This window comes from Cyprinodon tularosa, unplaced genomic scaffold, assembly GCF_016077235.1.
Source record: "Cyprinodon tularosa strain WSP-4 unplaced genomic scaffold, ASM1607723v1 ctg7, whole genome shotgun sequence".
Classification (NCBI taxonomy): Eukaryota; Metazoa; Chordata; class Actinopteri; order Cyprinodontiformes; family Cyprinodontidae; genus Cyprinodon; species Cyprinodon tularosa.
In genome coordinates this window covers 812,900-840,418 of record NW_024039451.1, presented here as the reverse complement: position 1 = coordinate 840,418, position 27,519 = coordinate 812,900, and the positions used below count along the sequence as shown (strand labels likewise).

At 40.5% G+C, this 27,519-nt stretch overlaps 3 protein-coding genes and 1 long non-coding RNA gene across 4 annotated transcripts; 2 read left to right on the top strand and 2 right to left on the bottom strand.

The window, feature by feature from the left end:
* Positions 1 to 330: 330 nt before the first annotated feature.
* Positions 331 to 23,527, top strand: slc31a2 (solute carrier family 31 member 2). Its single transcript, XM_038268320.1, has 5 exons — positions 331 to 495; positions 7,928 to 7,994; positions 19,885 to 20,113; positions 22,599 to 22,789; positions 22,886 to 23,527. Exons 1-4 carry the CDS (start codon positions 490 to 492, stop codon positions 22,786 to 22,788), a joined length of 492 nt encoding a protein of 163 aa, XP_038124248.1. The 5' UTR covers positions 331 to 489; the 3' UTR covers position 22,789; positions 22,886 to 23,527.
* On the bottom strand, positions 5,366 to 27,013 carry LOC119772050. The gene is made up of 3 exons (XR_005279217.1): positions 26,762 to 27,013; positions 8,397 to 8,547; positions 5,366 to 6,074 (listed from the first exon to the last, which is right to left on the bottom strand). It is a non-coding gene; the product is annotated as an uncharacterized LOC119772050 (long non-coding RNA).
* Positions 15,362 to 17,384, top strand: LOC119772047. Its single transcript, XM_038268318.1, has 7 exons — positions 15,362 to 15,639; positions 15,742 to 15,975; positions 16,067 to 16,158; positions 16,364 to 16,468; positions 16,568 to 16,761; positions 16,865 to 17,029; positions 17,266 to 17,384. Exons 1-7 carry the CDS (start codon positions 15,405 to 15,407, stop codon positions 17,297 to 17,299), a joined length of 1,059 nt encoding a protein of 352 aa, XP_038124246.1. The 5' UTR covers positions 15,362 to 15,404; the 3' UTR covers positions 17,300 to 17,384.
* LOC119772048 (P2X purinoceptor 7-like) lies at positions 18,299 to 19,642 on the bottom strand. Its single transcript, XM_038268319.1, has 2 exons — positions 19,593 to 19,642; positions 18,299 to 18,970 (listed from the first exon to the last, which is right to left on the bottom strand). Exons 1-2 carry the CDS (start codon positions 19,635 to 19,637, stop codon positions 18,464 to 18,466), a joined length of 552 nt encoding a protein of 183 aa, XP_038124247.1. The 5' UTR covers positions 19,638 to 19,642; the 3' UTR covers positions 18,299 to 18,463.
* Positions 27,014 to 27,519: the final 506 nt, after the last annotated feature.

Genomic DNA, 27,519 nt, shown 5'->3' with positions numbered 1-27,519 from the left:
CTCCGGCTAAATGCAACGGAGCAGATCCACTTCAAAACGCCGCGATAAACCGGAAACGTTCGGCCTTTTCCGTGGATCACATGACTTCCGTTTATGACTGCAAAAACGTAAAGGCGTCATAAACAAAAAACAGAAGCTTTTGCTTAAACCTGCCTGTGCTTTGTAGGCATCAGGCGGCATTCATTTTATAATAAAAATATGATATAAAGCTGTTTTTCAGGGCATTTATTTGCAAGGCTTTGTTTCCCTCTTAGTTTGTTACTTGGACTGTAACGGCTGTAAAAACTCAATTACCCGTGAGCCTCTGCGGGTGATTTAAGTCACGCGTTAAGCCGCTTTCCTGCTGCTGTGATTGTGTTCAGTGTTGACTGTGGTTAGGCTGCATTCAGTCGATGGAGCTTCGGTCGTCGGTTCTCCGACAGCTGAAAGTTTTGATGGGACCCGAATTCAACAGCAACTGAAAGCGTCTGTTAGCTTCACGGCACCAACATGCAGGTAGGTGATTGTTCGGTGTTCACATAAAGGCTGCATTCTGCCGAGATATTCTTTAGCTAAAACTTTAAAGTCACTACATTAGCTCGTTAGTTTGTGTTAAAAAGCAAAGTGGCGTCATAAAAGGGGCGGTGGACCCTTTGTTTGTGTTTTCAAATATGCTAATATAATCTAGTTTATATTTAACAAACTGCGTCCTTTAGTATTACTAGAAGCAAAATATGGGTCAATAGGAAGATTAAAATATCTCTACTTATCACGGCTTTTCCACTAATTAAGAAAAAAAAAACGTCTAGCAGGTTATCTATCTATCTCTAACAACACTTTGCATTTTTAAAGGGTAAAAAAAAAAAAAAAACGTATATTGATTAATTTATAGATAACCTGTTGAGTTATTTAGCTTAAGTTTAAGTTTCCCTGTCTTATACCTGGAAAACAAAAAAAGGATAAAATAAAGCTCATCCAGATGCCATGGAGAGAAATATGCATTTGGTTTATTTTTATCGTTCTAAAACTATTGACGTTTTGATTAAATATCAAGAGTTGCACATAAAATATATAAAATAACTATAATTAGAGATTGGAGATTTTGAAATCTGGTTTGTTTGGACTTTGACTGCTTTATTCACCTTTACTTAAAATCTGATGTCTGTTCCTCTGCCTTTTTTTATTTTATTTTTATTTCTTTATAGCATTTTTGCATGAGATGATGGTTAACCACGTTAACTATTATCTCATGTCTTATGATTTGATCATGTATTTAATCTAACTTTCTATATTCTATTTGCCACTTGGAATAAAAAAAAAAAAAGCGAAAAGTTTGACTTAATAATTTAGAACATTGTGGGTATTTGATGCCAGCAGCTGGTATTTTGGTGGCAGTTCTCTGAAACTGGGCAGGTACAGAACAATAAAAAGCCACCAGAGGAAATCTTTCAAAGTAAGAACTATAATCAATAACCATGTTTTCATTTTAAGTCAGAAGGGCATGGATCTGTTGTGTGATTTGTGGTTCTTTTGGGATCTGGGTCGGTTTGCCCAAATGGTAACCACTTCTCTCATTTGGCAGCGTCTCAATGCAATACTGCAATGCTGATTAAAATGAATTACAGCTGCTTTATACACTTTGTTGAAGTCCCTTTATTGTTTCTCCTTCCTAATAATATTTGCTCAGATGACTGTTTGCACAAGTCAAATCGAATGAAAAAGGACAATGTTTGTCATCTAGGAAGTTAAGCAATTTGGTTTGAATAATATATCAACTGTTCTTTTTTTTTTTGGTTGTTTTTTTTTTTTACATTGGCCCCTTGATACTATAAAGAATAAATAATGAACAGTTTAGTTTGTGCCTTCAACTTGTTGCCCATAGGAAGACGTTACTTGGATATTACAAAACCGAATATCTTCAGAACAGCTCCAAATGACACAAAACTAATATGGGTGAGTAGAACATGATGTAATAATGTGAAATCAAGGGGCCAGTGTAAAAAAAAAAACGGTGTTCCCCTTTAAAGCAGACAGCTTAAAAAAAGTCTTTACTGTCAAACATTTAGCTGTACCAGCAGCAAAGTGAAAGGGAATCTGATTTCACACAAGAATATAAGAAATATAAAAACTGAAAACTAAGAATATGAAACTACAGTAGGAGCAAAATTAAACCCTAACGAAAATATTATAAATGCTAATTTCTGTAGTAATGAGCCACTGTATTAGCTGATTTTTAAATTGCCGTATGTTTATCTCCTCCCAGCCAGGAAATAGCCCGGTCTTCCGCTTTCATTTCATGCTGCTTTCCAGCAGGTTGTCAGGTCGCTAAAAACTGATTTTTTTGGCATTAGCAATTTGGTTTAACAGAAGAAAAGCAGGAACCTATTGCTTATGAGCCCTTTTTCTTTAGTTGGCACTAGGACTTAAAGGAATAGTACACCCAAAGCATGATTAGCCTTCATTTTCTACTCACCCCCATGCTGAACAACACTCTGGAGTACTTTTTTGATATCTCAAATGCATCTGGAGATCTGGGAGGCTTCTTACTGTCTGCTGACATTCAAATAATGGAGGTCTATGGCGCCCAAGGCAGAAAGGTCCATAAAAGTCCACAAAAAACGTGTCAATATTCCTCCATACTGCTCATCCAATGTATTCCAAGTGTCCTGAGTGGGTAGCGTCCATAATGTACTCGAAACGAAGTCATTTAGAATGTTTTTAGAGCATAAACAGTAGTGTATAGGATTTCCTAAAAGCGCGTTCCTGACGCTACGGAAACCGCGACAGACCAAACCAGACTAAAGTGCGCATTCAGCTCGGCAAAGAACTCATGCTCTTCCTCAACACTGAAGTCCTCAGACATTTTTCTTTCGTTGTTTCTTTCTTTGCACAGGTAAACAGCAAATTTCTTCTTCTACGCTTGCATTATCAAGAGCAGACGCTGAATGCGCACTTTCATCTGGCTTGGTCTGCCGCAGTTTCCGTAGGCTCGTGAACTCGCAGGCGCGCGCTTTTAGGAAATCCTATACACTACTGTTTATGCTCTAAAAACATTCTAAATGACTTTGTTTCGAGTAAATTATGGACGCTACCCACTCAGGACACTTGGAATACATTGGACGAGCAGTATGGAGGAATATTGACACGTTTTTTGTGGACTTTTATGGACCTTTCTGTCTCGGGCGCCACAGACCTCCATTATTTGAATGTCAGCAGACAGCAAGAAGCCTCCCAGATCTCCAGATGCATTTGAGATATCAAAAAAGTACTCCAGAGTGTTGTTCAGCATGGGGGTGAGTAGAAAATGAAGGCTAAACATGTTTTGGGTGTACTATTCCTTTAAGCTTGACTGATGTTCACTTTTCATTTTGCTCCTTTAATGTTTTTGTGTTTGAGTCTTAGAAATATAACACAGAGAAACCATTTCTCAGTTCCATCACAGACCCACCAGGATCTGGCAATATCTAAGCTCCATCTCACCTGACTTCAACCTGCTTTTCCCGTTGGTGCAGAATTCTTTTTTTCCCCAACATTTTTCCTTGTAACTAGAACTAAATATTTGCATATTTTGGATCCGTTCAAATTTGTAAAACCATTATACTATTTTTTTGGTCAGTAATAATACTGTTATTCTGCACCATCTAGATATTATATGGATGTTGTTTTTGAAACTACTTTGTGCACCAAGGAAGTGTCAGTCTGCTACTGAAGGAGCTCTGCTACAGCTTCATCTTTTTATACCCCATTTACACCACCCTTTTGAAACCTGTCGTGGGAAAAAAGTATTCAACTATTCATCCTAGTTAAATAAACGGAGATCGATGGATTTCACTCAGTTGGCACATTTATTCATATCTTTGCAAAGAGGGAACAGTTCATCATGCAGCCCTTATGGCACAGCATTCTACCCTGGACAGCGTTCGTTCCCCCTTACTTACAACAATGGAAAGTAGTCGGAGTTGAAACAAATTACCGACACTTTGGTTAAACAGTAACATGTAATGAATAAACCTTGTGAAAGAATCTGATTTGTTATGGGAAGAAGCTATGTCTGGTCTACAAACACCATCCTGCAGGGAAAGGCGTGGCCTTGAAAGTGAAACAGACTGAGTGAAAACTTTTATAGTGAGTAAATGGGATAAATTAATGTATAATAGAAGAGAGATAAAAAATTTTCCGGCAACAAACCGTGCCGAGAGCGTTCCGAGCACGGTAACTGAGATAACTATTAGTGTAAATGGAACGCAAACTTAACCGGACCATGCCAGACTCAACCGAACCGTGCTAAACTAGAACTTAGCCCCATTTACACCACCCTTTTGATAGAGTGCCGAGAACGAACTCAGCACAGTAACTGAGATAACTGTTGAGTGTAAATTGAACGCAAACTGAACCGGACCATGCTAGACACAGCCGAAGAGCGCTAAATCTAGTACTAGTTCAACACTCAGCGAGCTTCAGTTGTGGCTCGGATCTCTGATAACAAAGAGTGCATGAGCAGACTGCTTCATCTCCTTACACTCAGCTTCCAGTAGTTGGCAGTAATGGACATCAGTAAGTTGCTTGCCAACCGCCATAAAACAAAAAGAGGAGGGACCTGAAAATAACAATCGAAATCTTCTCAACACTACATAATTCCCAAAAGCTGACTCTGTCAAATAAATAAACCAAAGGCTGACTCGCGGCAAACAACGAAATATCATAACTAAAACCATACATAACTTCCTGAATGTTGTAGGCGCCGCCCTTTTGATTTACTTGATTCCCTCATTCAATCCTAGCAGTAGTACCGTAGATCGTCACTAGGAGGCGAGGTTGAGTGCTAACGTGGTATGTAAATGATCGTAAGGAACCAAGCTTGGCATGGTTAACTGATCCAAGCTCGGTCCTAACTCGGCGCGGTTCGGTTTCAGAGGGGTAGTGTAAATAGGGCACTAGTTCAACAGTTGGGCTCGGCACGGTTCGGTTGTTGCTCGGTTCTCTATTGACTAAGAGCGGATGAGCAGACCGCGTCATCTCCTATTTAGAATCATCTGACTGCTTTTGTGGGTTTTCTGGTGTTTCCGGATTTGCAATTAACAGATCTCTTCACCTTTTTCGCAACACGAACGTCTTCTCGTTAACGATAAATGGCATCAAAAGAGCGCGGTGCGACTAAGGATGATGCCGAGACCGAGGCTCTCATTGAAATTTGGGCGGAAGACGCTATCCAGGCACATAAGTTCCTGAAGCCTATGGGTGCCGCCATTTTTGTTTGCGTAATCCCCTCCTTGAGAGCTGTAGTATCGTGGACCGCCGATAGGAGCCAAGGAGCCCTGCTAGCGTGATGTGTAAATGGTCGTAAGAACCAAGCACGGCACAGTTAACTGATCCAAGCTCGGTCCGAACTCGGCATGGATCGGTTTCACAGGGGTAGTGTAAATGGGGCATTAGAGACATTTTAGAAAATTAATTGGTTTTGAAAGTGAAACAAGACTGGTTTAAATGTACCTATTATGTTCAATTTCTCCTTGCTGTACCCCCAAAAACCAGGTGACAAATAACCTTGTTGGTATTAAAACAGTATTTGGTCCTGTTGCTCACCTGGACTAGTGGAAAACCCTGCTTTTCTCAATCATCTGGAAGGATAAGCTCCTAATGATCAGCCTGCCTGTTGACTCATGTCGTCTGTATTTGGTTTTACTCTATAATCCTTTAAAACATCTGCTGTTTTCCCAGAAAAGACATTATGCAGAGCTTATACGCTTTAACAGTCAAAGCTGTTTTTTTATTTTTTTTTAATCTAACGTCTCCAATGTTTAGAAAAACAAAGGAACAATTAAACGGTGAAGGAAGCGATCCAGCTAAAATAAAAACCAGTTCTTCCTCTTTCACGGCGCCTCCGATTTTTTTAATGAGGAGTAACCCTGTTCATGAAGTCACGTACGTGAGGTGATGTTTAATCTGTAGATCTGCTATCTGAGTTAGGAAATGAAACAAACTGGAAGTTTCCTTCAGATCGGTGACTGGGCGTTTGGAGGGTGTTGTCAGGCTCTGAGGGCAGCTGCTGAGAGATCCTCCAGGCTGGACAGGTGGAAGATGGGAGGAGAGCCAGGCTGTTAACAGAACAACGGAACGAGTGTTTCAATCCCACATCCACAGCAGCTGGAGAGAACAAAGCATCGCTCTGATAATGAAAAAAAAAAAAAAAAACACACAATAGAACCTGTCTGGATAGAGATCAGTTCGCAGACATATGATTTAATTAGCTTGATTCTTCATGGATCACACTGAATATTTGAGTTTGACAGTGAAGAAAAAGGCTTTTCCTAAAATATTCCTGTTTATTTTTAGCTTTAAGCTTATTAATTACACATTTTCTCAGCAGCATTACGCCGTTCAAAAACCCTGAAAAGAACTTGCGCATCAAAGGCTATGTTCACACTGCAGCCTGAAGTGACCCAAATCCGATTTTTTTTTTTGCCCACATGCGACCTGGATCTGATCTTTTCATGGCTGTCTGAACAACACAGATCCAATTTCTTCCAATCCGACCCAGGCCACTTGGCTATATGGTCCGATACGAATCTGATCTTTTCAAATGCGACCCGTGTGTGAACGGCCAGGTCGCATTCATCCGACCTGAACGTCATTAATACCCGACAAAGGTCACTATTCTGGGTCTTGCTATGAAGAAGCGGCAAGAAAAACAACAACCTTTGCTGATGATGATGTGGAAAGCAGTATTTATGTTTAACCATATAGAAAAGATTTAAGTTTTTATGGTTGGAAAAAACTGCTAACTGCGTGCCGGCACCATCATCCATGTTTACTTCCGTAAACACAGAGCACGCTGGCCTGTGACATCATTGCGTCCTCTACTGCGCATGCGGGACACTTGCGTTGTATGACTGCAGTTCACACAGGAGATCAAATACAAGTTGCATATATTTGGAAATGTTAACGACAATGCAAAAAAAAAAATATATCGAAATTGAGCATCAAGGCCTGCAATGTGAACATAGCCCAACATGGACATCCACTGATGTAGGTTTTTTTTTTTGAGGCCAACACAATACCGATTATTTTGTTTTTCCTTATATCACCCTAACCATTATATCCCTGAGATGTGTGGCCGACTTTTATTTTTTTGGGGGCTGTTTAATGGAGGCAGCATATTCCTTCTTATTCCTCTGTTTACATGATTAAAAATGACACAATGATATCAAATGTCACCAATGTCTCTCAGTTTAGAGATATTTAGAAATGAAACAGGAGATTAATAGCAAAGGGGGCAACAATGAATGCACATATTGGTCATAAATGATGCGTACAAAAAAAGTTAATGTTGGCCAAAGATATCAGCTAGCTTATGTATTACGGTAGTTTGCCTCTGATTTAAACTCGTTTACACAAAGAATACAAAAATATATTTATCAGACTGAAGCTGTATAGCTTTATGGCATCTATTTACAACATACTTTAGTTAATCATGATTAATCGATTATTGAAATAATCGGTAACTAATTTAGTAATCGAGTGAATCATTAACAGGACTATAGAGACTTTAAAACATGCCTTTAGTTGACTGGCAAGATGGTAAGAAAATATATATAAACATTTTGCGTTTTAGATTTTTTTAAAACATTGTTCATCTGTCAATATGTTGTATCCAGAACTCTCAAAGTGGAAAACTCTGTGCTTCACCTGGTTTATTTTCATTAAAAGTCTTCTTAAAGATTCCGGCTATCCGATTATTAATTGATTAATCGCAAAAATAATTGATTTGCAAAATAGTCGTTGGTTGCAGCCCTAATATAATTACTCCTTTAGAATGGGAAAAGTTCTCCAAATAAACACAAAATAAAAGTTCAAACCAACACAATACAATAAATGGAGCAGCTCTTTGTGTTGCTGGTTGTAAACTGCTGTTTAAACCTTTCTCTCCTGTTTTTTTTATTTCTTCCAGATGACTTTTTATGCATCGAGCAGCGTCACGCTGCTTTTTGACTTCTGGGACGTCCATGGCCCTGCAGGTACGCAGCTCTCCTTCACTTCAGGGGAATGGGAATCAGTTTGGGTTGTTGATACGTTGCATAAAGTTGGCTCAAGCGATACCTCTGCTTCTGCTCATGATAACTTTAATTTTCTAGCGAGCAGGAATGTTGCTTTGTGACGGTATTCCCCCTGAGGATGTGGGTGGTGTCAGTGTAGAGATATTTTGATAATTAACTGAACACTGTGGGCTTCTGTCCTTAAGCTCAAGCTTCCTTTTCACAGGTGGACAGTTTTGTTTACTCCTGAACTCTGATATATGGGCATGTGGAGACGACACACTTGGCTTTCAGGTTTATTTGTGGTTTCTATGCAGCTATGGTTTCCAAGAACCCTCATTCAAACAAAAATTAACCAGATGGATGATGGAACATTCTACAAACCTAAATACTATTGGGATCTGGTTAAGATACTCAGAAAAATAGACTGCCATAAAGTGGACTCTTTACTTCACACACAAGAGCCAAGTGGTAGGTGAAGTGGATTGGATCTGGTCATGCAGTGGTGATGCAGTGCTGGATTTCTGCGGTTTATCTGAAACAGAAAAGTCTTGTTTGGGAAAAAGTATAATTATAGATTGAATATAATAATTTTACTGTTTGCTATCAGATGAAGTTCATATCAGTGTCTCTAAGGACAGCTGGTGTTGGATTGGATAACTCTGGGTTATCTGATGGCTCCTTAAATCACCCCTGTTTAAAATGTGAATGTAGCATTACACTTATTATTGTTTGAATTAACCTATGAAACATAATATTGTACCTTAAAATTATCTCATGTCTTCCTTATTAAATTTCCACCTCTAGTCGACCACACATACCTCCACATAACCAGGACAAAAGTAGTGTTCGAACAAAGACAAAAATTTTGGCAGCATTCCACCACAAAATGCATGAAACAGCATTTCAGAGTCTATATTTCTAAATTTTCCAGGGAGGATACCCCTGGACCCACACAAAGCCTAAAGATTTGACATAGAGTTGAATCAGATCAAATTTTGTGTATCCCTACCAATTCTTCTGAGATTAATCATCAGATATCCAGTAATCCCAGAAGTTTGACGGATTAAAAAAACACTAATGGCCGAAGTACAGCTGAATGCAGGGTTGTTTGTGGATCAGAGGGTTTAACTTCATCCAGTCTTTTAGCCGAAATGGTGCCAAGTATAGTAGCTTGTTGGTTGATAAGAGAGAAGATCATATCAGCTACTTTTGCTCACACTGATCTTGTATAGATTGACTAAATGTTATCCTTGTAAAGTAAAATCAACAAATGTATCTATTTAGCATATATTATTCATGTTTAATAGCCTATCTAATTAAAACGCCCAAATAGTTTTTTAAAGATGGAGTGGAGAGTTAATTACCGTATTTTCACGACCATAAGGCGCACCGCACTAAAAGGCGCAGTCTCAGTTATGTGTGGCATTTCTGTATTTAACACACACATAAGGCGCACCGGATTATAGGGCGCGGGTTTTATATACCCGTACATATCCTCTACTACTTTTAAATACCTCTACTGCGTATTTAAAAATAGAGCGGGAGCAAAACTGAGTATGATTGTGCTTTATTCATGTATTTATTACAAAGTATTAATCAAACTTGGTAGCTGGCCATGAGACAGACACATCGCTGATGATCAGAGCGCTGTGATCACTCCTCTGAAACAGTTTATTGACGCTTAAATTAACTTTAAATGCCGAAATCTGCCGGCAGAATATGTTCGCTTTTATTATCCTGGTGCCTGTAGTTTAGATTATTTAGATGAAAAACACCTACCAGCTGCAGCGGTGAACCGCGAGGAGGCGACCCGGCCAGAGGCTGCTGTTGAATGGGATTCCTACTGTCGGCGCACCGCTGGTATGTGGGAGTCTGAGCGGCTCCGACAGAAATAACATTAGAAGGTGGGATTGTAATCTGGATGAACTGACTGCAATGATTAAGTTTTCAGGTGGACTTTCTCACTTAAAAACATTAAAACTACTTTATTCCCACTGATCACAGCAAATATAGCTTCAAGGCAAAGAAAGGATAGAGTAGCTCCGCCCAACGCGCGTCAGACACACTTTTGCACCGCACAGCCAGAGCAGCAAAGCTGCTTCAGCCGCACGTCAGAACTAACTGGTACAAGCAGCAAAAATGAAGCAGCGGACGCGATTTTGCTGCTCTTGCTGTGTCTGGTGTGAAAGCAGCATTACTTTGAACGGCCGGTTCACACCGATGTCGAGCGGTTGAAGTTCCTTTGTCAGACCTCCTTGGAATAACAGCAAGCACAGCGTTCATTTGTTTCAGCATGTTTTTCACATCGGCTGTGAGATGGGCACGCATGGAGTCACAGATTAACAGCGATGGTGATGGTGGAAAAACCACCTGGTCTCTTTACATACACCTCCCTCAGCCACTCTTTCATCATAAAACCAGTGATGTCACCTTAACCTGCCATTATCTGTAATGACACGGATATGTGTAGCATTGCATAGTGGGCTCTTTGAGCAGCCTAAAACGAAGTCCAGAGGATGGCATTCTCTTAGGGGGAAGTACAAAATAAAATCTCTTAATCGTAAGGGAAGATGGTTTTGTCGGAAATTTTGATTGCTCTTCTATTATACATTAATTTATCTCATTTACTCACTATAAAAATTTTCACTCAGCCTGTTTCTCTCTCAAGGCCACACCGTTCCCTGCAGGATGGTGTTTGTAGACCAGACATAGCTTCTTCCCATAACAAATCAGATTCTTTGTCAAGGTTTATTCATTACATGTTACTGTTCAACCAAAGTGTCTGTAATTTGTTTTGACTCTGACTACTTTCCATTGTTGTAAGGGGGAACGAACGCTGCTTTAGCAGAACAGGGCAGACCCATAAGGGCTGTATGATGGGCTGTTCTCTCTTTGAACAGATATGAATAAATGTGCCAGCTGAGTGAAATCCATCGATCTCCGGTTATTTAACCAGGATGAATACTTGAATACTTTTTTCCCACGACAGTGGTCAGTTTTGCCCCATTTGGAATCACACAAGGAGGGCAGATTTGAACATAATAATAAAAGCAATTCATTGAATATAATACCTTATCAATAATGGGAGTTCAGGAGGACAGAAAAGGATGAAGTGAAGTAGTGACAAGCCTTAAAGAATCCAAGGAGGGACAGAGCAGGAAACCACAGCTTGTCGCTCTCCTCTCTTAATGAAAAAATAAACTTTAAAGCTGAAGTCCGTAAGTTTTTAAAAATCACTTTTTTATCATATTGGCTAAAACTGTCCCTATGCCCAGACAGCAGTACATGTGATATGTAACCTGTGAAAAAAACTGCTTCAATTGGTCCCGCCTACTGCCTGTATTTCAATCTGGAAAGAATAATTCGGGACGAGTCTAAACAACCAATCACAGCCAGAGGAGCGTCTGATGGAGTGTCCATCACAGCTCACACACGCTAAATACCCACCCCCCCTCTCACCGCTTAACTTGCTGCTGCCGCCCGGCTGCCGCAGTCAGGAGGACGCGCGTGGAAGTCATGGCGGAGCGACAGCCACCAGCGAAAGAGAAACTGCCCTTACTGCCCCTGCCGACAACTGCTTACACGGCAAACTTCGGTATAACCAGCCAACCTTATATCTAGCTGCTTGGAGGTGAGTGTTATCGCTCTTACCGGTTCACACTCCATGCCGCGTACGCTGCTTGGACGCTTCTGGTCGCATGCGGCAGCTGCGCAGATGCTGTGAGAGGGGTGGAGCTTGGAGGTGGGGCATGAGTGAAGCAGAGAGGGTGGGGGAGTGGCGTGAAACCTGTTTTTCTTCAAATTTTCAATCGAAGTCTGCTCTCTTCTCAATGTTACAGACTGCAGCTTTAAGATTCACAGATTGCTCTGAGAATCACCTTTCACTGCCTATCTTTTCTAGTAGACTGGTGATGAAGTCAGGCTTTGCTTTGAAGGTGTGCCGGTTTCTTTTTTTTAAATAAAAATATTCAAAATATGGCCCAGTCACAGATGAACATCCAGTGTAGAAGAAGCTCTGATTGAATTGCAGTCAGTCCAACCGATGTTGCCCCTGCTCTGGTGTTATGGAATCTAATAGTCGATAATAGCCCCGCTGTACATTATTGTTAATAATATTTTCAGTCATTTATGCCCTCTCCCTGCCGTAGGTCTAAAACTGTTTGGTTAATACATGCTGCCATGATTATTATAGGTAATAGATATCTGGCAAGGCTACAGTACTATCTATAAATGGCTGAAGATGCTCATAAGTCGGCTGAGCCCAGTCGGGTTTAAAACATAATCAAGTCACTGAGAGCATTGTCAACATCTGTAGATTTTAAGTCTCCATCTCATTCTCCCATCTTCTTCATCCCCATCGACTCAAGTTTGCCTTCATTTTCCTCCTCTGAAGAGGCTCGTGCATAAAATGAAGGGCAGCAGCTGCAGGACCCATTCGACTGGATTTTGTTCTTCCATTGAAATACACTCACTTAACAAAGTTTCATAAGTATTTTATTATCGGCATCCGTTTAAGTGTGTATATCCACCATGATGGCTAGCCAATGTTCCAGAGTAGCCCTTCCAGGTTTGGTATAAGCAAAAGAAAAAAAAAGATGGAACCAGAAAAAAAGAGCATTTTTCTTTTAAGAAAATTGATTCTTTTTGATCATTATTATCTGAATATCTTAAACTCTATTGACTGCAATTAGCGATTGGACAGTACTTTCAATAAAACATTTTACCCCATCTTAAAGTGTTTATGTTCCAGGTAGAAATCACTTATTGCTCTTTTAGTAGTGAATAACTTGCTGACATGGTTTTAGTAGGATGGGTTTAAAGTTCTTTGCATCTCTAGAGAACAGCTTTACCAGGAGTTTTAAAACATGTGAGAAAAGACCAGATGCTGCTGATCTTGGCAAACGTTTGGTTTAATGTTTAACCTCAAAGTTAACCCTGATAAGACTTTCTTCCTTTCTAAAAATCTTCCACAGGATTGGTTTGGGAATCTTTTCCATTTAAAGCTACAGTGTGTAATTTTTACAGGAATATAAAGTCAGAAATGTAATATATTATACATAACTATGTTATTTATCATCACCTTTGAGCTCAGCCTTTTAACCATAATATTTGCGTTGCCTTAGAATTCGTTATTTATAATTACATAGGAGCGGGTCGCGCAGCCATGGGGGCTGACATCTTTGCTCTACGGCAAGTGCAGAGGCAATAAACTAGCGATTGCGAGATCTCCCATTACGCTCGAAAATAACTACGGCAAGTTGAGAGAGATGAACTGAGATGGCACTGAACAGTAGATGGCAGTATTATGCCTGAGAAGCGTTTAGTCTGCCTGAAACCAAAGAAGAAGAAGAAGCAGGTATACGGCGCTTCAGTAACAACAAAGGTGAACAAGGCGGCAGGCGTGAGTGACTTGGCAAACTGTTTGGCACTGTGTGGCCAAACATCAGACGAATGGAGGATCATGCCTACTCTGTATCACAACGAAAAGCGGCGGACACCGAACCCCCGTCATCTAAGAAGCGGAAACACGACGAGAATAAACTCAAGCGTGACAAGAAACGGCAAAAAACACGGATCAACATTGGCACGGCATTTCCACGATGGAAGTCACTGATGGAGGAAAAAGGTTTTCAAAGTGACGCTCAAGTTGCCAGTTTTCTCTTGGACAGGTAATTAATCCTACACACACAATTGTCTTTTTATACACGTAATACCCCACCCCCACATCCCGTTTCAACCAAACTATTGTCAAGATGTCAGGTAGCATTACCTAGATAAGGCCACAGCTTCATAAAATTACCACAGCTGATAGTGGCGTGTGTGAGTGTGAGAGAGACAGATATATGAAGCTGCATATTAGCGAGCTACGTGCCAGGCAGCAGACTTATCACTGGATTTATCTAACACTTGTATCTGATAGCTGTTTATCACGTATACAGGTATATTTCAATATTGTAAGTCTAGGCAAGCCATTCCTCTCAGCTTCATCTTATGTACGGTAACAGCAATTATTACAGCTGTGTGTGACTCTGTAACCTCAGATGTGTCACTGGTCCTACAGCTATGAGAGAAGTCCTTCAGCGTCTACTCCGATGAAGGGAAAACCCTCTCTTGTGACAGCCCCAGCTCTGTCAACGATTGGTGCTTCTAGTGGCACAGAAAGGCAAGTCATCACTCTGAAACTATTGTGGTCCCAACACACTTCATAACCTGATTGTAGTTTTGTTGTATTGTGACATTGGTTCAGTAATAAATAAAGCTACTCTAAGATTCTGATGCTAATAAAATAGCAAGTGAGTCAGCTTTCTGTAGTGTTTACCGTCGCTCTCCATATGTGTAAAGAAACATGCTGTGATTATACTTTACAGAGAGGAGCATTTGGATGTAATTGCAGGAGCTACAGAAATTCAGAGCCTGGAGCAAAGGTAACAGCTAACTTGTACCATCTTTGAGCTATGTCATCTTCTTTTATAAACTTATAATTGGTGTATTTTTTTTATTTTTTAACAGCTTACAGGACATGAGTATTGTTGAGGAGGAGATGGGGGAAAATGTTTTCAATGATCTGTTGAATAGTGTGTAAGTGATACTTTCTAACTATTCTAAATGTGCTGTGAACGATTTTTATATTTTTAATTTTTTTTGTTCCCCCCTAATTTCTCCCTTCTTTACAGAATCGATTGGACAGATGAAGGTTCTTCCAACATTCATCCCAAAAGTGATGATGGCAAGAATTATGACAGCTCAGATGAAGAGTATTTTCCACCTATTTGTATACGGTATGTCATCACTCATTCTTTGTACTGCTACTGTTGTGTGGTATTATAGTTTTTTTTTTGTCAAATTATTTGTTGCACACATGCTTTCATTATGTGTCTCAATAGAATGGGTGGAGCACTTAAAGGACTATCAATTGATGAACTTCCAGTTATTGGACTAGATGAAACTGTACATGATCAGCCTGCACGTGAAGACCCTCCTGATGAGCCACCATGTGATGAAGCACCTGCTTTCCCACAGCCACTGCATGTCCTCTGTGAGGATGACATCGGTGCCAGAGCAGCAATAGTTTATGAAGACTGCTTGAAACAACTGGCCACATTTCTGATCCTGCCGGTGGATAAGTGTACAGCTCTTCTTCAGACTGGCACGTTTTGCAACAGCAGTGCCCCATTTGAGATAAACATCGCTACCAAGGGGACAGCAATAAGTGGGGAATGGGTAAGTCTAGACCCTTGTGGCACATCGTAAGATTATGGTTGTCTAGCTATGACAATTTTCTAGTGGAAGCCAGTATTATTTATTTATTTATTTATTTATTCGCATGTCTTTGACTTTTAGGTCTGTCCCAAAGGACACAGCTTGTGGAGATGGAATTCCCAGGCAAAAATGAAGTTTGGGATGCAAATAGGAGATTTTCTCTTGTCCACCAACATTTTACTGTCTGGCAATAACTATGCAAAGGTTGCCCTTTTGTTCAAATTTATGAACATGGGGATGGTGAACAAGAACACCTTCTTCTCCATTCAGGACAGTTACTGTGTTGACACCATAAAAGACTTCTGGGAAGAGAGGAGGAGTGAGGCCCTCAGTTCCCTTCAAGGGAAAGATGTTGTTGTTCTAGGTACATAGCTCAGCGAGTAATAAAGACATTAGACAAGGACAGTGTGATTGTAAGCAGCTGATCATTTTATTTTTTGCCTTTTTGTATTTGTTACTTTTTCAGCGGATGGAAGAAATGACTCACCAGGCCACTGTGCACAGTACTGCAGCTACACCACCATGGAGAATGACACCAAAGAGATCATTCATGTTGCCACCATTGACAAGCGGCACACATCCTGGAACTCTGTTGTCATGGAGAGGGAGGGCTTTATCCAGACTGTAGACAAGCTAACATCAGAGATAAAGCTTGTAGAGGTCTGCACTGATGCTCATGCCCAGATTGGGGCCCTTATGAGTAAGGCTTTATCTGATAAAGTGTATGAATTTCTTTGTTTTAAACATTACTAGAATACTGTAGTGATATTGTATGTTTCTCTACTTTGCAGACCCAGATAAAGGCAAATACAAGGCACTTGGAATTCATCACAGTCTGGACATGTGGCATGGTGCCAAAAACCTGGCTAAAAAAATAGCAGCTGTAAGTTAAAAAATGGCTCAAATGTTATCATTTACATTAATTATAAAGTGATGACTGTATAGGCATCTACAGTATGACTGAAGTTAGCTAATCAATCAGGTGTATTCTTCAACATTAAAATGTGTCTACTTTTACCCTTACATGTAATATGGTTGAATACCTTATGTCATTTGCCTTTTATATATGTTTTGTTTTTCTGCTAAAGGCAGCAAAAATCAAAGGACAATCAACCCTCTTTGTCTGGCTGAAAGACATTGTGAACCATTTTTGGTGGTGTTGTAAGATGGCTGACACAACTGAGCAGTTTCTTGTAAGTGCATATGTGTATGAGAATTTGCACACATATCTAATGTAGTTCAGGATACAGTTTGTGTATGAAAAAGACAGTGCTTTTCTACTTTCTACACAGACACTATGGATTGGCATCACCCACCATGTGTGCAACATTCACACATGGAAAACAGGAAAATGCGAACATGGACATCTGGAAGAACTGCATGGAAAGGAGTGGATCCAGAGAGACTCCAAATGCCACAAAGCTTTAATAGACATTATTCTCAATAAGCGTTGGCAGAAGAATGTTCATAAATACCTACGCTTCAGGTAAAGTGCATCTAAATGCTTCACACAAAATCACATTGTGTACATTATACTATTCTGTGGTTGTTTTTGCAAACACTGAAGTTTACAATTACTGTTCAATCAGATCAACTGCTGACCTAGAAGCATTCCAGAACCATATTCTGATGTATGCCAGCAAGCGTCATGCTTTCAGTCCCCCAGTTTATGAGGCAAGAGTTCTGCTGGCTGCTCTTGACTACAACTTCCATCGGAACCGACCTACAATGAAAACAGCCGAAGGCAAAGAGATGTAAGTCTAATAAACTTACAACTAAATACTCCCAGTAACTACAGCACATACTGACACTCTTAATCTATGTTTTTTTAAAAGAGCTTATTTATTTTTTTCTTTTGTGGGGGAAAAAAAACTGACTCTGAAGTGTTGTAATCTGTCTAATTAGTTTCAGAAGGCTGTACAACAAAAACGCCAGAAGATACAGTGTATATGCCCTGAAATCTGAAAAAAACTACAGCTATATCCCGGAGCTGCAGGAACGAATTCTTAAAAGAAGACTTGTGACTGAGGTGGGGATGCCGCGAAGACGGAGCCTTCGACCAGATGACCCCAGGAGGCTCGGTTTGGTGCCCCCCATAACTGCACCTGCCACATCAGAACTTGTGCCAACACAAGTCAAGAGAGGTCTAGGTAAGTCACACACATTTATTTGCCTCAATTGTGGCATATTAGGGTATAGCTTGCATGACAAGTGAAGTAAGATGTTGACCACAAACAGAAATCAGTGCAATACTATACTAACTACTTGTATCATGACACTGTCTCCAACAGGACCAGTCTTCAGTCCACCTGATGATATGTGATTCAGACATCCTGCTTCATACAACATGAAAAAAAGTTGTAATGAACGAGTTCAGATGTGTACAGATATTGCTGGGAAATATATTCCCCTTTTGCACAAGTGAAAATATCTATGTCACTGCAGTAAATAAATGATGCATAGCTGGTGATCCGCTGTTTTTCTTATAGCTATTGTATTTTTTATACAAATTTGAGTTGAAGGCAGAACTACAGGATGATAGGGTGCATTTAGCTTTCAGTTCAAACAAGAAATTATACTTTATTTTTTGACTTTGTCAAAGACAGTTCTGGTGAAGATGAAATGAGCTGTTTACAACTATTTATACACTAGAAACTGCAGGTTTATGATTGTACAATGTTTCTATTTATATTGTCAAGATTTGAAGAGATGGCCAAAATATTTAACTTGGAAATTATTTAGATTATAAACTGTGTCAACATAAGTTATTTTTGTAGATTCCTCTTTGGGTTAAAATTACATGGACAAAGCTGATCCCTGTGATAACACAAGTACATTAGTGTAGCCTGAATTAGAAATTATCATTTACAAACATAACAGGAAAGTACTTTTTCTATGGGTCCATGCTTATATGTATATACTGACAAATACAACAGGTATATGTAATTTTTTAGATTTTATTTACAATTGCAAAAACAAATAACTTTCACAAATAAATAATTTAATACAAAATAATTCCTGGACAAAGTTGCAGTGAAAAAAATAGAACATACTTTGAAAGATAATAAAAAATAGTAAAGTCTAACCACAAAAAAAGGAAAAATAGCTTTGATGCCCTGATGATGTTCACACAGGTTTGTGAGCACTTGTGGTCCTGTATTGACATGCCAGAGGGCCAGGGAGAATACTCAGATGCCTGGTATGAATCCTGTGTAATGTCCAGTGGGGTCAGGGAACTTGTCCCTGATGCTCCAAACACAGCAGCTGGGGATGACAACACGGTTTCCCTGGCCTAAAGAGCCATGTTGCCAGAAAATAAAATGCCTATATGCTGCATAACGGTACTCCCGGTTGTCATCCCCAGGCCCCCTAACTTGCCCAAATACTGTCAGTTCCTCCCTGTACTGCCTATGAATACGTAAAAAACCTTCTTCCAAGCAGTACTGGGAGAAGTGAGGTAGCCGGCTTACACAGTGAGCTGGATCCTGGCCACAGCATATCCTCTCCCGGTCTGTAGGCATGTCCCTGCAGTTACCACAAGTACACCATGGTACTCCCTGTACACCAGTAAACGGTGGGGCACCATGCCTGAGCTGATGCATCATCAGGGCATCAAAAAGTAGTCCTGGCTGCCTCTCCAGGAGCTGGGTGGTGAGCTCCCTGTGCTCCTCCAGGGTCATCTCCCCAATAAGTCTCTGAGAAAATTAAACACAGGACAAATACATGTGATGTTTTAATATATTATCAAATGCTAATATCACTGCAGTTTTTGGAGTACATGATGCTCAGACCTGTCTAAAACAGTAACATGCTGCGTGATGATGCTGTTACTCTCCAGTATACTTATTCAGCAACGTCCCTGACGTTTCACAGGTAATGATTCAGTAATTTTCTGTAAAATAATTTTCTGGATATATACCTCGGTTACTTCTCTCCGGCTCCTTTGGAGATCTTCAAGCCTTTCCTCCTCTGATCTAGTCACCCCGCTGGCTCCTCGCCTGGCCCTGGCTGCACGCCCACCCCGGCCTCTCTGCCCTCTTCCTCTCCCTTTTCCTCGCCTTGTAACCCCCGTGCCACAAACAAGACTTGGACTCTGTAAACGGGGAATATATATTCTTCCAGCGAACACAATCTCGCTGTTAAACTAATGAATACAATTACTTCGTCTGTTTATATCACCATGCAAAGCAGCTCACCAAAACGTCACAACGATGTAGAAAAAATAACGGGTATATTTATTATCTAAAGTCTACATGAAATCTATACCCTACACAGACTAATGAAATACTATCTGTAAAATTATCTATGTAAACAAACCTCATCACTTGAGAAGGTAGGTGATTCCGACGTCGTGGAAGACATTTTGTCCCATAACGCTCGCCGTACTGTTGGGGGGAGAAGCGGTGGGGGGGAGATGTTCATGTTGCTGCAGTCTGCAGTCTGGACGTTAGATGTCGCTGAAAATTACACACTGTAGCTTTAAAATTTTATTTGAGCTTTAGAAATGAAGTTTTAAAACTTGGTCATGAAAATATGTGAGGGGAAAATAAAGTTGCAGTAAAACTACTGACTGCTTGTGAGTTAAGTCTGATTGTGTTTCTGCCTGCAGGTATGGTGCTATCGGTTTTTCTCGTCCTGCTGCTGACGGTCTTCTTTGAAATCCTCAAAGTGTGGCGGGTGTGGCTGAGCAGCAGCTCCAACCTGGCTCAGCCTCCACAGGCGTTGGCCAATGACGCCCCTCCTTCTGGACGCACAGAGAGCTGCTCGGCGCTGGACCCCAGTCCGTCTGAGTCCTCACTGACCCCCACAGAGTCCCAGCCTCAGAGCCCCCGGAGCAGGTGGGAATAGAAATTAGTAGTGGAGTAACGTCAACGTATCCGGACTAAAATATTTATTTATAGACCTTGAGAGTAGTTAAGTAAGAAACCAGATGTGCAACATTTGGAAGTGCAATTTTAAAAAGTGAAAATAAATAAAACAGAAAGGACCCGTGTGCTGCAGCTTGGATCATTAAAGAGTTGAAGTCACGCTATTTTTCTATTTTACTTTAACAACATTAAGGCGTTCTGATTGGAATGCTTTTATGAAGGATCATCATGCCCCTCTGATGTATTATTTGCTGTTTTTGTGCTCAGTTTGTTCCTTAATAAAATCGTTTGTGTGTGATTTGAATGACAAAGGAGGTATGATGCTGTGCATGTACGCAGGGTTTAAACGAGTAGCCTACTCAGTTTGACTTACGTAATTTTGGCTTTCACGCCCATTGGAAAATTTATAAACATGCAGATGGTTCTGCGTACATTCACTCAAGGATGAAGAGGCTGAAAATATTGGAAACGACTATTTTCTATACTTTATGTGGTGTACATTGGTATGCTTACAATTTTTGCAGTGGAGGCCTCCCTGGAGCTGGCCAGAATATTCCGTACAAGCAAAAAAACTGCATGGGGTGAAAAGCAGCAGACGTTGTCTGCAGGTCTAAATTTTTTTGTATGCGTCGTATGCATGCGTCAAGCATAAACCAACACGCTGGTGAAGATTCTCAGTCATGCAGGTCATAGTCATTCCAAAAAAGTTTATAAAAACAGTCCAATTGGGCGTGCAGGTGGTGCAGTAGTTGGCACGCACAACCCATTAGGGATGTAAATCACATCCATCATGGCAATTCGATTTGGTATCGATTTCCTGACCCAACGATTCGATTATTTTCGATACTCAAGAATACACCTTCGATTCGATTAATTGCTTAATTTATAATTTTTTTTTTACCTTACAGGCTAGACAATGTTTCAAATTTGAAATAAATCAATGAAAGCTGGATTATCGTTATGCTTTTATTTTGAGAAACAACAGCAAATAACAGAAGTAGAAAAGTTGCACTCCACCTATTCCTATGAAAACCTCATTCACTAAAAAATAACAATGCCCCTGCGTTATAGATTCTGCAAGGCTTTGCATCAGAAAATACCGCACAAAATCAGTGCAATGAGTGCAATGCAATGCCTCGGCTCCAGACGTCCCCCCCCCCCCCACACAGATGCTCCGCTGCTCCTCTCCCAAATTGTAGCTGACCGCAGACAGCGCCGCAGACAGGAGGCAGGCTTGTTTTGTTTTCATGACCGAAATTGTGTAAAAACAACTCGTGAAGTTTGACCCGCTAGAAGAGGGACGCTGGGACCCTTTTTCCACCTGGATCTCCGCTGTTTTTGGCCCTCATGTCGCTCTGTCGTCGGACTAAACTCGCCCCCCACTTCCTCACCGCCTCGGCCGTATCTAGACCCACAGTGTGTAGCACAGACCACGCTTCAATATTGGGCACAAATCAAAAATGTTTGTGTCAAGCTTACTGCAACACACTGCTGTAAGAGTATAACCAGGAAGCGAGGTAGGAGGGCAAAATAGGTTCAGCGCCACCGCAGCTCGGGAGGAGAATTACGCCCAGGAGCAAATGGATAAAAATAGACCGGAGGAAGAAAAAAAACATGATTCGATTATTTTGCAGACGTATCGATGCATCGGATCGTCGGCTGTTGGATCGTTGCATCAATACAAAACGATTATTATTTACACCCCTACAACCCATGTACGGAGGACTTAGTCCTCGATGCGGCTGACCCGGCTTCGAATCCGGTCTGTGGTCCTTTGCTGCACGTCTCTCCCCCTCTCTCATACCCTTTCCTATCAGCCTACTGTCAAAAAAAACCCACCCACTAGTGCCGTTAAAAACTTAAAAAAAAAACAAAAAAAAACTGTCCACAAGGCTTTGTTTCCCAACAAAGTCTTGTTCTTTCAAAGGGGTTGACCCTTTTCGTCCGTTTCATCTTGCATGTTTTCTAAGCAAAAACAAACCTTTGTGGACTACTGTATAAAGCCTTGAACTTGACACTATTTCTGACATTTTTTTATTGAAAAAGCTTCCTGGGTGGCAAGCAAAACGACTAAAAACCCGGAAACAAAGTCCAGTGGATTGTTTTGTAACATTTTTGGGAAGCATAAACCAACCTTATCCAGTTTGCGCCTCATGGGAGAGTTAAACTAAAGAAGACAGGTTCAAGATCCAGTGTGGAAAAATTGAAAAATTATCTTCATATTAAAATGGTGTCGATGTGATTTTTAACCTTTCTTTTATGCTCAAAATCTTTAGTTTAATAATATATTTCCTAACAAAATCATCAAACATGTTCAAGTGTTTTTCCTTTTTTATTTGTTCTAATTAAAGGAAAGTGAAAAGCTGCTGAAGTGGTGTTTTTGTGCACCATCACTTGTTACTGTAATTAAACCAAGCTGTGTTTGCAACTAATACCTTTGACCATTGCTTTCCAGCTGGCTGCTGCATGTCATCCAGACATGCCTCCAAATTGTGCAGGTGACTCTAGGCTACATGCTGATGCTCTGCGTCATGTCCTACAACGTCTGGATCTTTCTTGGCGTCATCCTGGGCTCAGCGCTCGGATATTTCATCTCCTTCCCCCTGCTGGACAATATGTCCCTGTATTGTCGGGTCAGAAATTGAGGTAAAAGAACTTCATCTTGAAGAGGTGGAAGGATCACCTGTTCGGTGCACTGGATTTAAAAAGTAACTTTCTTTGGAATCCGCTGTGTGTCTGCAGAGAGCAGAAGGACGAGGACTTGCATTGAACTGAACTGAATGAGGAAAACAAACCTGCTGAAGTCAGGAAGCAGGCCAGTGGGGATGTAATCACAATGTGGTTTATGCGGCTGCAGGCCTAATGGGATCTGAAGTTAAAACAGCCTTCTAGTCAGGAGTTTTGTGTTTTGAAGAACAGCCTCGGCTGGATTCAACTTCTGTCTTTGTTTAGTCAACAAAAGCTGTGAAACCCGCAGCCCACGCCAGTAACTTCTACTGTCTGAACTACAGAAACACTAAACTTTGATCCGAAATTAGCATTTTTTCAACTGATTAACAAAGCAGTTTTTCTGTCCTGTGAGAAAGTTTAAAGTTTTTGTTTGAATTTTGAAGAAAGCTTAAACTTTTGTGTTCTCACTCGATCAGTTTTTTTATGGTCTGAAAACTCCTGAGGTGGATGTGATGAGTCAGTTTGGCAGTCGCACTGTCACATGCTCCTTTTCCTTTTTTTTCTTCCTCTGACAGAAAACTGTGACATTGCCTTGTCGCCATTTGTTCTAATTTCAAACAGAAAATCAACCTTTTTATCCCTCATAATCAGCCTTTGTGATTAACTGTTCATGGATTTGTTTGAATGAAAAAATAAAGATTAAAGCTTCTAGGATCATTGAATTCCTTCATTTATAATCTACACACTAACACACAGTTTGGATGATAAACAGACGGTGTCTCCAGTTTAAATTCTAACAAATTTAATGAAAACTGAATGGTAGAACACACAATAAACTGCTTATATATTTTTCTGATGTTTCCTGTTGTCCTTTGTTTGCTAAACTTGTGCAGTAATCTTGCAGATAATATTTTGACGTCCTAAAGAGGATTTTGAAAATGTAACCTAATTAAAAAATACAAATTTTAATCTTGCTGCTTATTTATCAATTCTCTGAGGTATGGTTGAAACTAAATAATTGGACTCTATAATAACTGTATACTTTGTCCTACCCTAAATCAGAATAACCTTTTCCTGTTTTTGGTCTTTTAGCAAGAGTAAAGGTGTCGAATGGCTCGTTTTTAATGATTTATTTGGTAGCTTGTGCCAAAATATGTTCAAGAAATTTAGTCTTTGTTTTTAAAGGTTGGTTTTGATTTTCACTAAATATGAAAAGGACTTCCAAGCCTGCCACTGAATTTCAAGACTTGCTTAAAGTGAATTTCCTGTTTATATTTTCAGGGGCGTTTCCAAGGTGACCGCTATCCTCACTATTGGCATCAGAAAGACGACCAAATTCAAACGGCGTTGGGTCTTTTAAGGTCGTAGGGAAGCGGCTTTTCCAACCGTTGTATATCCGAATTCTCCCGAGTGGTGCCCGACTTTACACGAGGGAATAAAGTGAATGTGATTGGACGATTATCAAGGGGGCGGGATTGTTGTGGCAAAGAGTTCGCAACAAAGTTTGGGACCAAGTAGCACTGCGAAACGACACAGTCAAGGAACGCTATAGACAGAGGAAACATGCAAGAGGAGGAGAGTTTTGTGTCGGAGGTCGTGGATGAGTCTCCTCTGTCACACATTTTTTATCTGGAGGAGGAAAGTTGGGACCAAGATGTTGTGGAAGAGGACGCCAGGGCTGAAGAAGCTTGGTTTGGTGTAGAAGGCTTCCAGCCGTACATGTTTGAGCCCTCGCCTCGCAACGCTGCCAGTTCTGTTAGCTCTACGCCTGCCGAAGACACAGACGTCCATCCCTGGGACACTGGGACGCAACTCAATGGGAAAGGAAATTATTCTTATTTCAACCGTTGGGTATTTTATCTGCAAAGTATGAATCAAGATGCTATGACCGAAAAAATTTGATTGACAGATGACCATTGATACATGATTGGCCGAATTTAGGTGTACAGGCTGACGTATAACTGGTCTGCATAAGATAATGATAAAAAAAAAAACTGATTTTAAGACAGGAATTTAAAAAAAAATATAGAAATTTTCTCATTTTTGGAGACAATATAATCTGATAAACAGTAAATTTTTATACATGTTTAAGCCAGAATGACTTGAAATTTAAGTACGGTATGATATCCCGACGACTTTAAAAATGCATCACTCTTGGGGTTAAGAGACTGGATACAACTCATAAACTCACTAAGCATGCAGTCAATGACACGAGAAAAAGAAAAACAGAGCTTATTATCTGGTACTCTTGGAGGCCAGAACTAGTTCTTTGTCGTTTTGCCACAAACTGGCAGCATCACACTGCTCACAGATGTTAAATACTTCACCCAACAGGTTGTCAAAAAAGGATTGTTGCCTAAAATCTGTCAAAGTCTGAACAAAATCTTCCACTAAATCCGCTGCTCTTGAGATGGAACAGTTGACTGCAGCCTATCTGAAAGCTTTGTTTACCGAGCGTAACCTGAAGCACAACAAATTCCAGGTCAATCTGGGCCAGGAGACCAAAGGCCTCAGAAGACCTTTTACCCCTGTGCTCTAATCTCTTTTTTTGGCAGGTAATCTGTCCATTATGTTATGAAGGGCTATGAACTGATAAGCCCATCACTCAATTTTTTAGCTTTTGTGCTTCCATACATCTCAGTTAGTGCAGCCATTTAGTACGCACATCTGAGCCAGAAGTGAAAGCATAAAGACTTTGCAACAATCCAGAGAATTTCTCTGCTTCTGGCCCTGCTTAGACAGTCAACTAGCACTAAATAGAGGCAGTGGGCACGGCAGTAAAGGCAAAATGCAAATTTTGCTTGCTCTCTGACTCTAGCCTGGACCCCTGAATGCTCACAGCAGCTCCATTGTATGCCTGGCCTTATAAAAGTTGTTTTCGTAGTCTAGGCCATAGTGATCCAATAATCCTCTGCATCTAGTCTTTCAGAAGATTCAAAATGTAGAAAACTCTCCTTGATTGTTCCTTTCAATAGTACCTGAGTACAAATGAAATATGCTCTTGTTTTGAGACATCTCATCTGCCATGACACTGAAGCACTGACTGCTTTTTTCCTGTTGTTTGATTCCCTAGACTCGACTTGTTCTCTCTCTGTCATGTTTTGTCTAGTTGTAAGCAATATAACTTACCGTGTTATTTTAATCTAGTCACTGTTTTCTTTTTCTTGTTTACTGTGTTCCTGGTTAAGGATATTTTCCTTAAGGATATAGTCCCTCCATGCTATCATTGCATACTTGCAAGTATGCATGTACGATAAATCTCCCCTCTTTTTTGGTTGCTTTTTTGGTTGCTATTTTTCCAACCAGTTCCTACAGCCTGGTGGTGAGTCAAACACACTGCATGAAATACCTGGTAGGCTGAAATGTCTGCAGGCATAGCAGAAGGCAGAATCCATAATTACAGAACATTCAACCCAAGGATGACTTTCATACCAGCTTGCCTAGATGCTGCATCCTCTGTCCCCCATTGCTGTGGTTGGAAATACCCTTAAATTATATATAAATAAAATTATAAAAGACATGAGGATGTAACTGATAGCATTTGTGGATTCATTAGCTTGTAATTTTATCTATTTATTTAATTATCCATTAAGATCACAGTGGAAAATAAATAAAATTGAGCTAAAGTAAGTAAAATATTAAGAAATGTGCGTATTTGTCCTTGGTTTGAGCAGCTAAATAAGATTCTTGCTCTTAGAAAAGGAACAACTCATCTCCATCCCCTTATCCCAAATGCAGTATTTCTTATCTAATTTTAATGGTCAGAATACTTATTCCATTGCCAGACAAGATTATTTGCCAAAATAAAGGAAAAATACACTAATTTCAAAGATGTTTTACTTACTTTTAGTTCCTTTTTTATAGCGCTATAGTCAGCATGTTTCAGATGCACGTTACAGGCTATGTAAGAATCACATGTTACAAACAGGTTTGTTTAACATCACAGACCTGATGGCTGTGTTGGTTACTTGATGCATGTGATGTTGTCCTTTCTGCTCCTCACTTACTCTTTACACTCTTTCTCGTTAGTCGTCCGACTCGTCTGTAAATATTATCCTCCTTTTCCTCTTTTCATTATCAGAAGTCCCTAGTGAGTGTCCATTGCTCTAAAGTTTCCCCATGAAACGTTGCCCTATATTAGTTCCGGTTTCTGTATCAGTGAATTATATATCCATCCATCCATTTTCTGACACATTTATTCCTAAATGGGGTCGCGAGGGGTGCTGTCTACGGGCGAGAGGCGAGAGGCAGGGTACACCCTGAAGTTTAGAGAAGTCATGTTTTTGGACTGTGGGAGGAAGCCGGAGTACCCAGAGAAAACCCAAGCATGCTCAGGAAGAACTTCATGCAGAAAGACCAGGAATCGAACCTGCAACCTTCTTGCTGTTTCTTGTTCTTCTTGTTCTACAGGGGCACTGGCCCCTGTTGGCCCTCTGTTTAAAATCGCCTTGGTCCCGAGTTCTTGCCTCTGCAACTGCCCGGGCAGTGGCACAGTTGGCCTGCTTGCTGCCTCAGCATTCCAACAAGCCAACCAGGCTCGATAGGACTCCTTCTTGAGCTTGAAACCACCAATGGCGTAACGACACAACAATACGCCCGTAAGCAACATTATCTGGTTGGGCCCCATATGAAGTACAACATGTGATAAAGGTTCAGGATACGACGACAGTTCCATAAATCAGCCAAAAGGATACAATTATGCAATT

Bases quoted from the DNA above. Each gene is read 5' to 3' on its own strand.
- LOC119772047 (XM_038268318.1), top strand. From the start codon at position 15,405: ATGAAGTTTGGGATGCAAATAGGAGATTTTCTCTTGTCCACCAACATT. The intron at 15,976-16,066 runs GTAAGGCTTTAT...TCTACTTTGCAG, and splicing joins CCAGATTGGGGCCCTTATGA to ACCCAGATAAAGGCAAATAC. The intron at 17,030-17,265 runs GTAAGTCTAATA...TATATCCCGGAG, and splicing joins ACAGCCGAAGGCAAAGAGAT to CTGCAGGAACGAATTCTTAA.
- slc31a2 (XM_038268320.1), top strand. The intron at 7,995-19,884 runs GTACGCAGCTCT...TTCTGCCTGCAG, and splicing joins GGACGTCCATGGCCCTGCAG to GTATGGTGCTATCGGTTTTT. The intron at 20,114-22,598 runs GTGGGAATAGAA...ATTGCTTTCCAG, and splicing joins CCTCAGAGCCCCCGGAGCAG to CTGGCTGCTGCATGTCATCC.
- LOC119772048 (XM_038268319.1), bottom strand. From the start codon at position 19,637: ATGTCTTCCACGACGTCGGAATCACCTACCTTCTCAAGTGATGAG. The intron at 18,971-19,592 runs GTTTGTTTACAT...TAATTTTCTCAG, and splicing joins CTACCTTCTCAAGTGATGAG to AGACTTATTGGGGAGATGAC.